The sequence below is a fragment of the Rhodamnia argentea genome, chromosome 2 (assembly GCF_020921035.1).
Source record: "Rhodamnia argentea isolate NSW1041297 chromosome 2, ASM2092103v1, whole genome shotgun sequence".
NCBI lineage: Eukaryota > Viridiplantae > Streptophyta > Magnoliopsida > Myrtales > Myrtaceae > Rhodamnia > Rhodamnia argentea.
Genome location: NC_063151.1, coordinates 26107023 through 26119500, shown reverse-complemented (window position 1 = coordinate 26119500; position 12478 = coordinate 26107023). Strand labels below are relative to the sequence as shown.

Sequence of the window (12478 nt, the reverse complement as noted above, 5' to 3'; positions counted from 1 at the left end):
GAAAGATTAGGTCAAGAAAAGGAATAATTTCATCATGGCTAGATTCCCCGGTCCTAGCCACTTTTATTTAAATCAATGCCTAGCACCATATAATAATCGAGTGGCCAAATCCTTGATCTTTGCTCAAATATAATTAACATTTAGAAAATTTGTGACCCTCAACGAAATGATAAATTCTTTTCGGTGAAATTTAATAGTCTATTCGGACAACCCGAAAAAAAAAAGATTTTTTTTTTAAATTTTTACATATTCCGGAAAAAAAAAACCATTTTTAATTACCCATTCTCGAGTACATCTTCCTTAAAACAAGCAAATTCTATCTTCTCTCATCATTGTCCAAAGCAGGCCCGTTAAATCAGGGGAGCCATTGACGGCCAGCTGCACATTCTCTTTCAATCCTTTGTCACCAAATTTATGGACAGAGTTGATTATTGTCTTTGATCGAATTGAGAAATTATGTTTTTGAGATGGCCTAAATTCATCTCGCTCATCGATCCCGACATGTCATATGAATTTGCGAAAGCGGCTCCATATAATACTTATAAAACGCGTTTCGATTCGCATGAGAAATATTTATCTGTATAGTCAGCTCCTCTGATCATCACATCAAATGGGAATTTCGGATTATGCAGGAAGCTTTTCCATTACTCGGGGACTAATAAAAATGGATTTGCATGTGATGATCATCTCAGAGTTAATTAAGTCGGTGGTCATTGTCTATTTCCCTTGATATTAAGGAAAAAATTGTGGTCATTAATATTCTTACTTAATAAGTTAATACCGCATAGAAATTGCAAATTAAATTAAGCTGCTTCCTTTTTAAAAGAAGTAGGGAAAAAAAAGAGCCGGTACGTCTGCCAATAAAGCCAACGGTCGATCGTTGGCCTTTCCTGCCGGCGGTTTTTCTCCAGCCTTCAACTTTGCCTTGCACTTCCCAAAATGCCCTCGTTTTGCGCGCCACAAGTATAGCCTCCCCCCCCAAATCCGTAAATTCGCCTCGCCGCTCCTGGTCCATGAAAGGCGCCGAGCTCTGTTTTAGCGCGAGAGAGGGACACATGTCCGACGTGGCAAGTCACACACGCTCTCTGTCTCTCTCTCTCTGCCATGCCAGCTTTCGATACTTTCCTTTTCAGATTCTGCGTTTCTTTACATTGACGAACCAGACCAATTCTTAACTTCTCTACTCGCCACAATTCATATAAATCTTGATCACCAAGTTCTTTTCTGACGTTTTGGCTCTCTCTCTCTCTCTCTGTGGGACGCTTCGCTTTCTCTCTCTATCTCCTCTGCTTCTTGATTTTTCATGCCATATTCTCTGATTCTTGAATTGACCACCCATCTCTCTGCTCCTTGTTTTGAGCTTCTTGGGTGCAGAATCTTGGCGTAACTTGGTTGCCATTTATAAGCCATGCACCTGTTCTTTCCTTACCTTGGCCATTAGCCGAATCTCCCATTGGGCGATACTTACCTTTTGTTTATCAATCTCTCTTCCTCTCGCATCCCTCCCCATTGAACCCCCCAAAAGTTTCCTCCTTGTTTCCTCTCCCCCTGTTCTTCTTTTCCCCCCCTTTGGAGACCTCGGAGCTAGAAGCGAACATCGACGATGTTGGACGGTATATTGAAATCGAAGTTCCATAACAAATGGTAAGAGGAATTTCTTTTCCTTGTTCCGCCCGCCCCTTTTTTTTTTTTTTTCTCTTTCTTGCATGTGAGCTTCTTGTTTTCTTTCTTTCGAATTCTTTGTTGTCGACCTCTGCTCAATCTGACCTTCTTGGGATCCTTCTTCTCTTTTGGTTTTCTGGGATTATAGCAAGACGGCGATAAAGCTCACAAAGACGCGGTTGGAGACGATAATGAAGAAGAGGAATTCTGTGGAGAGGTACTTGAGGAAGGACATTGCCGATCTCCTCGGGAATGGTCTGGACACCAATGCCTATGGCAGGGTAATTTTGAGTTTTGACTTTTCCTTTTCAAATTCTTAAGTTCATTCCGCGGCTAGCTCTTTTTGCACGGTGTCAAAAAAATAAAAATAAAAAAAAAATAAAGAAGTGGGTTATGACTCAACTCCTATGCTTAAGCTGTGAAATCAGCGACATGTTGTTGTGCTCTGCGTGGAGAAGATGACGGTTTGACCATGTCTGTATGATGCTCGATAGATCTTTCTTTCATTTTATCTTCCGAGTGCTGAAATCAAATTTTAATGGGTTTTGTTCGATCTTTTTCGTTGTATCCTTTTGGGACTCTTATGGACAAACGTTATCAGACATCGGTTGTTTGTCCTGTATCACAGTAAATCGAATCACCTTGTGTTTGGAGTCTTCTTCTTGATCAAATCATGCGATCACATATTTGGAGAATGAGGGCTGTTTCTTTGGAAAAATCATTCTGAACGTGCTGGCTATCCGATGAATGAAAGCCACATTCGTTTATGAAACACGAAACTGTTGCTTAAAATGTCATGCTATTTCCAGTTAGATATAATAGTTGTGACTGTATGCGAACATTTCGATTCGATAAGTCTGGACTAATAAGTTTGAGGTGAATGAGGAAGCAGGCCGAGGGTCTTCTCATCGAGCAGAACATGACCTCGTGCTACAATCTCGTCAAGCAATTCTGCGAGTGCATATCGGATCAAATAACAGCAATGCAGAAGCAGAGGTATGTGCGGATACTGATCTTCATGTTCATGATCTAATTCCAACACGTTCAAGTTTGATTTCGCTCCAAAGTACATTTGTACGTGAACTAATTAGCTCACACCGTTTTCTGGTCTTCCCAGTGAATGCCCTGAAGAATGCCGAGAGGCCATAGCATCTCTAATGTACGCCGCTGCTCGATTTGCTGATCTGCCGGAACTACGTGAGCTGAGAAGTTTATTTGCAGATCGTTATGGAAAATCTCTTGAACCCTTTGTTAATAAAGAGGTAGAGTAATCATCTCCTTTGTCCGGCGCAGTTTTTGTTGTTACATTATACATTGTTGTGACTTATTAATCAATCCCGAACAGTTTGTCGAGAAAATGAGGTCGCAGCAGCGCACCAAGGATATGAAGCTTCAGCTGATGCGCGACCTTGCTCTCGAGTTCTCTGTGGACTGGGATTCCAAGGCATTGGAGCAGAAGCTGTTTAACGCGACTCCACATCAAGTAAGCCTGTTGCAATTATTTGCAGCATCCATTCAACACCAAAATAGCATTGCCCTTCCTGCTTTTGTTGGGGAATCATATAAGTACCCCGGCTAGAAAGCAACGATCTAGCACAAATTGGAGTTGTAGGCCTCATACTGCCAAGAAAATTGATTCTTCACCTCATACTAATGCAAGCCGAATCGGAACTTTCATCTTTTGTCAGGAGGAATCCAAAGTCAGGTCTTCAGGCAATACCGCTGACAATGACTATCATAAGCAGCATAAAAGCGAGGACCATGCTGACTCAAAAAGGGAGAGTGACTATGCTGAAGACAAACCACAGAAGGACATGCTTGACCCTTTTGCATCCAAAAGAAATGGTAGGGACCTTCCCTTCTACGGAAGAAAGGGAGTCACAGACGACACCGATAAGCTGAGCAGCAGCAGCAGCAGCGAGGCCGAAGTGATTTCTCCACCTAAAAAGGAATTTCCTCGAGGAGACAAGCCTAACTACAGTTCAAGTTCATCTGGAAGCCCGTCAGAGGACGACACAAGTCGTAATAAGCCATTAAGCTATAGAGACATCCCTCCCCCTTATGTCAAAGCCAAGATAGAAAGAAACAGAGGCATTACCGATGAAACTCCGACAAATACTGCTTCTGAGCTTGTTGACAAGAACTGCGAAGCTAGGAACCCAGTAGGTGTAGCCAAGCCAAAGCCGAGGTCAGTCAGGCAGCGCCCATTACCACCGCCCCCAGGTCGTGAATCCGAGCTGACCCGAGCCACAGAAATTGATGATGAAGAAGAAAGGAGGTTAGACGGGCTCTTGATGCACTACAGTAAGAAGCAATCGCCCTACGACCTGAGCGAACCAAGGGGGTCTATAAAACCGCCTCCTAAGCTAAGAACGTACCAGGAAAACGGTGAACCTGTGCAGCACAAGAGCACGAAATCTGATGTGTTTGCTGCACCAGCTAGAGGGGCTTCTCTTCCGCTGGAGCCGACGACTCCAGCCGAGGCCACCGAGTCGGCAAAAGGGCACTGCCGGTCCACTTCTCTACAGCCGGACATGTTGGCCGGACATGTTCATCCTAATCTTCCGGACTATGACGATTTGGCAGCGCGGATTGCTGCTCTCAGAGGGAGATAAAAACAGGACACGGTCGAGTCTTTAGATTCTCTACAGTTCTTCCATTCAATATGTTCTTGAATGCTTCTTATCAACATCAGAACATTGTAACATTACTGGGGAATTTACTAGGTGTAGTACCTTTCTAGGTAGGTCGTCTTCTCTCTTTTCCGTTCTTCTTTTTTCTTTTTTTAGAGTTTTACCTGTAAGATCATCCTCACATTGGACAGGTGCTGCGTGGGATGCTATCTTTTTACTCTGTTCTCTTGTACATGTTTCAAAGAGACTTCGTGAATATGACATCCTAATCTAACAGAGAGAGATCATTTCTTTCTTAACACTCTCCATTGGTGACAATTTCGTGTTGGTGCGGCTTCTTGTACAACTGCTGACAGATCCTTACAAAGCGAGCGAGTGACTGAAGTGCAAATAATTTACACGAATGCGAAAAAGTACAAGAGAGCGGGACACCACAAGAATGGTGTCTGAAGATAAGGCACACATGTGATATGTACATAAACCTTGGTGATCCTAACACTCCCAGCGCAGCTGTTGGGTCACCCGATGCAACAGAAACGTTTTCTTCGCTTCTCTTCTTTTTCGCTGCTCAAGTTTATCCCCGCTGTCCTTGGCGGTAAGGTTCTTGCCAATCTCTTTGCTGCAAAACAAAAATAGAAAAAGAAGTAAGGAATCGTGAAATAGTGTAGAGATGTAACCTGAGCCTGAAATAAAGTGAATTCGCGACCAGAAAAAGAAGATAGAAGGGCGAGCGCTGTAAGCAAGATAAGTATTTCGACAGTTCTAGGAGCCTAGCAGTTGCAGTATGCATTGTGTTTTCACAAGGTAAAGCTCACCAATTTCGAAGAAAAGGTTGTTGATATTTCGTGCAGTTTTCGCTGAAGTCTCGATGAAGAACATCCCATTTTCTTGAGCAAATTGTTCTGCATCCTGCAGAGAAATTATCAACAGAGATGAGTATATAAATCCAATCATATCCCTGAGTAACTTCAAGCACCTTTGAAGTGCATTGATATCAAATGCAACACCACAGAAGGTTATCTTGGCTACTTGTCTTCATAAGATGGTCATAGTTCGAAGAACTTTTGCATGATGCCTTAAAAAATTTGGTTAAAGAGCCAGCTCTGCACTTTTCTCTCAAAAAAATTTACTGGTTCCCAAGTAGGTTTTATGTTTAAGTACGATAAACCACTATACTTTTTAGACACACATGGCTATACATGCGCAGACCCGTGCATATACATGTGTATTCCAGAAGATATATGAAGAAGTTGCGTCTGCTGCGCTATCCCTTGCATAAAACCCCGAATGAGATAGTGAGCATTGTGTAAGAAGGGAGATCAATAATAGACGTCTTGCAAAATCTGGGCTCATTAAGCCTCCTCTTTTATTCTTAAGCATGGTAAACAAAAACTTTGAGCACCTCATTTTGCACTTCACGCTTCGGATCCAGGTCAGATTTGTTTGCCACCAGTGCCATCACTAGATTTGTGTTTCCTATAAGAGAAACAAGCATTTGATATGATTGAGAAATAACAAATCAATCACAATTCTACTATCAGAAGTAAAAGTTGATCACGAATTCCGCTATTTACTTATATTTTGCTCTGAGGAAAAGCAATACGATGTATTCTTATTGGATAACAGACGGAAAGGGCCAAGTTAAAAGCTGTACTGTCACAATAATAAGTAAATCCTATACTGGTAAGAGATCAAAATGCTAAGAGAGATAATTCATATAATTGTAAGTTGTGTTCTGGATTTTGTGAACCGTCAAGTTCTATAAGAGCCAAACAGAAAAGGAAAAATGAAAGGTGATATTAACACTAAACAGGATCATTCGGCACTGAAGGACCTACAGTTCGGTCTTGTGAACCTAAGTAGTATACACAAATCGGTAACTTAAATGAGAATAAGCGTTGCGGCCTTACCTTGTCTTTGCAGCTCTTCAACCCATTTTTTGGCTCGAACAAATGTGTCCTGGTGCAATGGGTGCATGCACAACCATCATTAAAGACAAAAGTGCAACTTCCTATTCTAACTCAAATAGCAGAAGTTGCAAGTTTACAATTGTAAGAGCCTAAACAGATGTTTCTTTGTTTTCAAGCATAACTGACAACCTTAAGGCACAGTGATCCATGGGCTGCATGGCAAAATAATTTACAAGTCTAGGGACAAAAAAGTACTATATTTTTATACTTCCTCACTTCACTGATTGCTCATCCAAGGCCTGTATGGCGCGAAGGTTAATGATGTAGCCCTAAGAGATCAGAGCCTGATTATTGTGGAGGGCCAGTTCTTAAGACAGTCAACTCTATACCCATGCACTGCTAAAGGCATCGCTTGGACGACCGGGTTGCATCTCATATATCCTTCGATGACCTAGAGGACTAAAAGCAGAACCCTCAATGTAACTGCTAATGCATAGCAGATTGTCTCAAAGCTCAAGGCACTCCTATAGTTAGATGATGGCGGGTTTATGACTCGCTTTTAGTTGCATGAAATCAGTAGTGCTAAGAACATCTAGAAAACTCTGCAATAACAGGACTGTAAGTAATCTATACCATGCTTGATATGTCATACACAACAACTGCAGCTGCCGCTCCTCGATAGTACATAGGGGCCAAGCTGTGATACCGTTCCTGTCCTGCTGTGTCCCATATGTCGAACTTAACTGTTGCTTCAGATAATGACAATATCTGGGTGAAAAATGCAGCTCCAATTGTTGGTTCCTGCAATTGGGTTTGGATGAGCTGTAAGATTTTATAAGACAAGTGAGACCAAATTCTATGTGAAGAGACAGAAAGAACCTGACCTGGTTATCAAAGAATTGGCCTTTTATGAATCTCAGCACCAAACTTGTTTTCCCAGTTCCCATGTCCCCCAGGAGCACCTAAAATAGACGAGCGTGAAATAGTGTAATTCAACCATAACCTTGGGAGCAGATGGTATTCAGGTCACAATTTTGGCAGTTAGTTAGGCCCAATACCTAAGCAACACTATCAGTTACTATGAACTCTTGACTCGTAGATTTATTTCCGAAAAATCAACATGACCAAGGAAAGAAAAACTGCAGAACCAGATTGCACCTTGCCATTGCAAAAACCAGAAGCGCAGGGAATTGAATGGCAACATGGCAGAAAAGATTTTGTCCGAGCAACGGATTTTCATTCGATGAGCTTAGTGTTGAAAATTGAAATCTTAAATAAGCTCAAAGAAAAAGTATGGCAAAAGAGAGTAACCCAATGTGGACGTGATCGTCAATTATTCTCCTCTTGCTTGTATTAGGTTAAAGGCCTGGAGTCAGGATTCTGCTGCCGACGGATTCACAATGGCATGCACAAGTACATGCACAAAACAGAGTACTAACAGCAATTTTTGAGTAAAAACCCCAGTATTCTAGATTGCGGTATTTGCAATTCTAATCAGGAACTAGAACCAAAAACCAACGTTTCAAATGAACGAGGAACCGAGAAAGAACTCCGCCATTATAATGCTATGGAGCTACATAGAAAACATGCTATCGAAGTTGGAACCCTCCCAATTCAGTTCTAAGAACGCATCCCTTCAAATGCAACTCAACTGCCAATCTACTTTTCCAGGCGATGCGTTGTGATTTCATAGACGAAGCATTTAAGAGGGGTTCGATCCAATTGCATGGATCAGTCCTCATAACAATGAGAAGGTCAATGGACACAGTGTTATCCACGATATACTTATTCCGCACCGTTCTTAACAATCGGATCTCATCCTTGACATGAGACTATCGTCTGGATATCGCTGCAAACCCACCCGCACACAAAAAGAACAAGAGCAAAAGAACATTCTCAAGCACAGAAGCAACCGAGCTCGATGAAAGTTTCGAATTTTAGCTGGATTAGTGGATCCCGTACCCATTTCTCAGACACACAGAAACTGCGCAGTATGAAAGAAGTCGAAGACAAGAATGGAGGGGCGAGACGTACCCACCAGCTTGGCATTAATAATCCTGTTCGCAGGCCTCGCCATTGTAGTCCTTGGGATCGATTGATAACACCCAGAAACTCTCTTCTTCTTGTTCCGCGGAGAGAGAGAGAGAGACGAGGTTAGGAAATGGAAAACGGTGAGCCCGTGGCGACTCTAACCACGGCAAGTTACGAAGAATGACTTGCCGAACAGGGAAAGCTAAAGGGAGTGACGAAGACGAATCTCTTCGGCCGCTTCGCAAGGAATGGTAGTTGGTTTGACCGGTAGGTTCTTGCTGCCGAACCCGAGACCATCGTCATCACCACGGATGAAACCCAGTTTGTCTCAATTCATGGGAGAGAGAGAAAACGTCGTGTTGCGACAAATGAGAGATGAACCTTACGTCGTTGATGGGTGATTTTCAGTCCCAAGTTTCAATGTCAGCTTCTTCCGCCTGCAACGTAGAATCTTCTTATCCCCGGCCCTTCATATAGGACGATGCATATTCTGCCGTAAAAGCACAGCAGAAGCATCTGCTCTCGGATTTAGAAAAGAATTCGCCAAAGCGTCTGCGTCCGCCTTCCCGAATTAATGGAAAAAAAACAGTAATTTATATCCGGGCGGTAAATTTTCACCGATGAACATATTCGTACCGGATTAAATGATCAAATGAGCATGCTGCTAAGTATAGTAATGATCAGGCTATTCTATAAAGTTACTCCCTGAATTGATCTAAATGGTTTGAGAATTTGATCACATTTCTGCCCTCTTTTAAGTTTGCCAGTATGTCTTGTTGATTCTTCAAGTTAATAGGCCCAACAAATTTACCACTTGCAATGATGTCAAAAGCCAGGTTTGGAACTTGGGTTTGAAGATGGCTGGTTGGGCCTTTTCCCTCCAAAAGGAGGCCCTTCATCTGGGTTTGAACCTTCAACATTTGATAGCTTTAAGGTACGAGTTCCTTTTTAGTTCCTTTCGACGTTTTTTTTCATTTAGTTATGGATAAGCAAGTCAAATTGCAGTTTAATACATCAATTTATATGTTATACAACTGAGGAAATCTATTGGTTGATTCGTATGCGTAGTGATATGAGTTGTCTCTATTGCATAAAACACTTTTTTCAAAAGAGTAATATCACGAGAAACTCAAAAAGAAAAGAGTTTCGATATTTCAAACACTCGTGCATTAAATGATTTAATAACTCCCCTCCAAAAAAAAAAAAATACAAGTGTCAAAACATTCTCGTCACAAACTGACAATCCCAATTGCAAAATAATACTACCAATCTTTTTGCATCCGTCAAAATTTTTTATCATAATTTGACAAGACTAATCGTGTTTTTCACTGATCAATCTTGGTACATCAATAACGATTTGACATATCATCGAATCCTCGATTTCTAAAGTAAGAAATGCGTTCATCATTTTGTGTGGTTTCATTTCACAACTCAATTTGGTTGAAATTGAACAATCTTCAAGTGCAAGTGTATCTATCTTCCAAGCTGTCCCAAGAGGGTAGAAGCAAACAAACTAAGGAACCTTCCTTCCCACCTCACCACATTCCATGCCCAGAAATCCTTTACATACACTTTAAACTTTTTTTTGGTAACTATAGACTCAAAGCCATCACGCCCTCTCTCTCTCTTGATCTCCCATGGCCTCCTCCAAAGCCAATCCACCACCGCCACCCCTTCCCATCTACTACACTCCCTTGCCAACCCAACCCGATGCCCCGAGCTACATCCTTTTGCCCCTCCACCGCCCCGGAACCGCTTCCCCGCGGCGGTTCCGTACAATTTGTGCCGCGTCACTAGTTCTTGTGGCCGCAGTCGGCTACATACTTTACCCATCCGAGCCGGACCTCGATGTTGTGCGGCTCCGACTGAACCGGGTCCATTTCCGCACCGTCCCGCAGTTGCTCGTCGACATATCCCTGCTCCTCACTGTCAAAGTCGGCAACGCGGACGTCTACTCCATGGACTATAGCAAGCTCGACGTGGCGGTCGGGTACCGGGGAAAGATGCTGGGGCACGTGAAGTCGGACCACGGCCACGTGAGGGCGCTCGGGTCATCCTACGTGGACGCCGAGCTTGAGTTCGAAGGGGTCGAGGTGTTCAGCGACGTGGTGTTCTTGCTCGAGGACTTGGCCAAGGGCACGGTTCCACTCGACACGGTTACGACGGTCGAAGGGCGAGTCGGGTTGCTCTTCTTTGGCTTCCCTTTGAAAGTAAGGGCATCAATCTTAACTTAGATTAGGTTTCCTATATGTATCTAAAACTCGCTCCGGCGGTACAATAATATCGAGTTCTGATATAACACACTACTTATTCGGATGGTAGCATTCAATAGCATCATAACCATCTTATCTGTTCTTCTCTCACTTAAAGCAAGACTCGAGATTACCTTTCTTTTAAGTTCTTTTTGGTGGGTTTGGACATCATTTACAGGCCAAAGTATCGTGCGAGGTCTCAGTGAACATCAAGAACCAAACCATTGTGCGCCAAAACTGTTACCCTGAGGTTAGATGGAAGTACTCATCTTGCCTTGATCATCTAGGGTTGTTTCTAACTGTTCATACTGCTCTATCCTTTCAGTGATGGATTTGCATGGCCATGATGAGTCAGAATCAGAACGGCCCTGTATTATATTGAGCTTCAGTATGTACTTATACTTCGCGAACAGCTTGTGTCCGCAATATATGTAGCGGGCGAATGAACCATGTGCGTACGAAGCTCGTTAGCTTGTAACGACATAAGGACCTGCAATACTTTAGTTTGTAATACAGCGATTGTAAGATCATATGGTCGTGAAGGCCAACATGATGCTAAAATCACTGTATGGTCCGCTAGAAGATATAAAAACTTGTGCCGGATGTTGTGCGTCAGCACCTACAGCTTGAATAATCACTTGTACAATCATATTTTTCGAACAACCACGTACTTAGAACTGATGATGTCTAACACCTGAATGAGCCCGGGTGTGACAGCGGGCGAGCACAAGCACCACACTCTCGCGCCTTTCGCATCTGCAGTGGTCATGGCAGCCGACGAATGCCGACTAGGAACTTCTCGGGCGGTCATCAAACTAAGCAAGCTGCTTCTGATGGTTCGTGGAGCGACCGGGCGAGGACGGTTGAGGAAAACTAGGGTGATGCAGGAATTGATGTTTGAAAAACTAGGAGGCATCAGTGATTCTTATGGAGGAAGTGAAAAGGCAGGTACTTCGAAGGGTCTGAAGGAAAGCTTGGTGCAAAAGAAATTTTGGAGTTAAGCGACGCGAGGTGCAAAAGCTACTTTTATTAATGGGTAGTGGGAGGATGAGGAGCAGTTTCTTCTCTCTTTTCGTCCTTCTTTCTTTTTGGTCGTGAAACTTTTTTTATTTTCTAGGGTAAGTAAGAGCGCGAGTGACAAAAATTCTCTTTCTTAGCTCTATTTCTAGTTTAAAATAGAGTTTTTTTATTTTTACCCTCTCGACTAATTTTTAGGCCAAAAAACGTATTTGATAACTACACAATTCGTTTGATAACAGCTTAAAATTTCTATTTCCTGAAATAGAAATTCGTTTGATAACAACACAAAACAAAATTTATAATTCCGAAATTTTATTTCCACGTTATGTTATGCTTATCCCAACGTGTGGTAAAGCATGTAAATTGAGAAAAGGTAATTGCAAATATTGAAGATGAAGAGTATACAAATCATTTTGAATAATTTTGCCAATAACACATCAGCATTGGTGTTAACGAATTAATTGGACCACATAGTTCGTCATGAACTCGAGCACAAGTTTTTTTTATGGCAAGACATCCGAAGTTTGTCAAAAACGAGTCAAGTTATAAATGATTCGATTCAAATTAACTCAATAACCCGTTTATGACCATTTATATATAATGCGAATTTTTCGACTCATACCCAATCCGATTCATATTGCTAAAACAAATTTATGAGAAAATTTGTTTCTTTTATATATATATATATATATATATATATATATATATGTGTGTGTGTGTGTGTGTGTGTTAATATATTACTAAAACATTGGACAATTTTTACATTCTTTTTAAAGAATTATGAATTTTGTATTTTGATTTTGATTTTGATTTTAATCTTTATTGCTTTTTCTTTTTTCTTTTTCTTTTTTCATTGGAAGACGGGTGAGGGCTGTGAGCGAGGGTTTGGCTCTCACCAGCAATCGGCGAGGACTTCGCAGCCCTTGCCTTGTGGCCGTCAAGGACCAAATTTCGGAAAATAAAAAAGAAA

General features: G+C 42.0%; 3 protein-coding genes across 4 annotated transcripts; 2 read left to right on the top strand and 1 right to left on the bottom strand.

The window, feature by feature from the left end:
* Positions 1-1108: 1108 nt before the first annotated feature.
* LOC115737519 (hepatoma-derived growth factor-related protein 2) lies at positions 1109-4594 on the top strand. Its single transcript, XM_030669679.2, has 6 exons — positions 1109-1644; positions 1811-1943; positions 2555-2658; positions 2780-2924; positions 3008-3145; positions 3351-4594. Exons 1-6 carry the CDS (start codon positions 1604-1606, stop codon positions 4275-4277), a joined length of 1488 nt encoding a protein of 495 aa, XP_030525539.1. The 5' UTR covers positions 1109-1603; the 3' UTR covers positions 4278-4594.
* Positions 4567-8535, bottom strand: LOC115737524 (ras-related protein RHN1-like). 2 transcript variants are annotated; one of them, XM_030669686.2, is made up of 7 exons: positions 8240-8535; positions 7090-7167; positions 6839-7006; positions 6206-6254; positions 5698-5771; positions 5111-5204; positions 4567-4914 (listed from the first exon to the last, which is right to left on the bottom strand). In XM_030669686.2, exons 1-7 carry the CDS (start codon positions 8252-8254, stop codon positions 4814-4816), a joined length of 579 nt encoding a protein of 192 aa, XP_030525546.1. In that variant the 5' UTR covers positions 8255-8535; the 3' UTR covers positions 4567-4813. The 2 variants fall into 2 exon arrangements, with proteins under 2 accessions (XP_030525546.1, XP_030525545.1); XM_030669685.2 differs by having other exon boundaries at positions 8244-8534.
* A 1267-nt stretch (positions 8536-9802) lies between these two features.
* LOC115737523 lies at positions 9803-10960 on the top strand. The gene is made up of 3 exons (XM_030669684.2): positions 9803-10446; positions 10667-10738; positions 10814-10960. Exons 1-3 carry the CDS (start codon positions 9874-9876, stop codon positions 10814-10816), a joined length of 648 nt encoding a protein of 215 aa, XP_030525544.1. The 5' UTR covers positions 9803-9873; the 3' UTR covers positions 10817-10960.
* Positions 10961-12478: the final 1518 nt, after the last annotated feature.

Excerpts from the sequence above, each read along its gene's own strand:
- LOC115737519 (XM_030669679.2), top strand. The coding sequence starts at position 1,604 with ATGTTGGACGGTATATTGAAATCGAAGTTCCATAACAAATG. Across the intron at positions 1,944-2,554 it reads ACACCAATGCCTATGGCAGG|GCCGAGGGTCTTCTCATCGA; the intron begins GTAATTTTGAGT and ends ATGAGGAAGCAG. Across the intron at positions 2,659-2,779 it reads ACAGCAATGCAGAAGCAGAG|TGAATGCCCTGAAGAATGCC; the intron begins GTATGTGCGGAT and ends TGGTCTTCCCAG.
- LOC115737524 (XM_030669685.2), bottom strand. The coding sequence starts at position 8,282 with ATGGCGAGGCCTGCGAACAGGATTATTAATGCCAAGCTG. Across the intron at positions 5,772-6,205 it reads TGAAGAGCTGCAAAGACAAG|GAAACACAAATCTAGTGATG; the intron begins GTAAGGCCGCAA and ends TTTCTCTTATAG. Across the intron at positions 5,205-5,697 it reads AGCGTGAAGTGCAAAATGAG|GATGCAGAACAATTTGCTCA; the intron begins GTGCTCAAAGTT and ends ATTTCTCTGCAG.
- LOC115737523 (XM_030669684.2), top strand. The coding sequence starts at position 9,874 with ATGGCCTCCTCCAAAGCCAATCCACCACCGCCACCCCTTCCCATCTAC. Across the intron at positions 10,447-10,666 it reads TCTTTGGCTTCCCTTTGAAA|GCCAAAGTATCGTGCGAGGT; the intron begins GTAAGGGCATCA and ends CATCATTTACAG.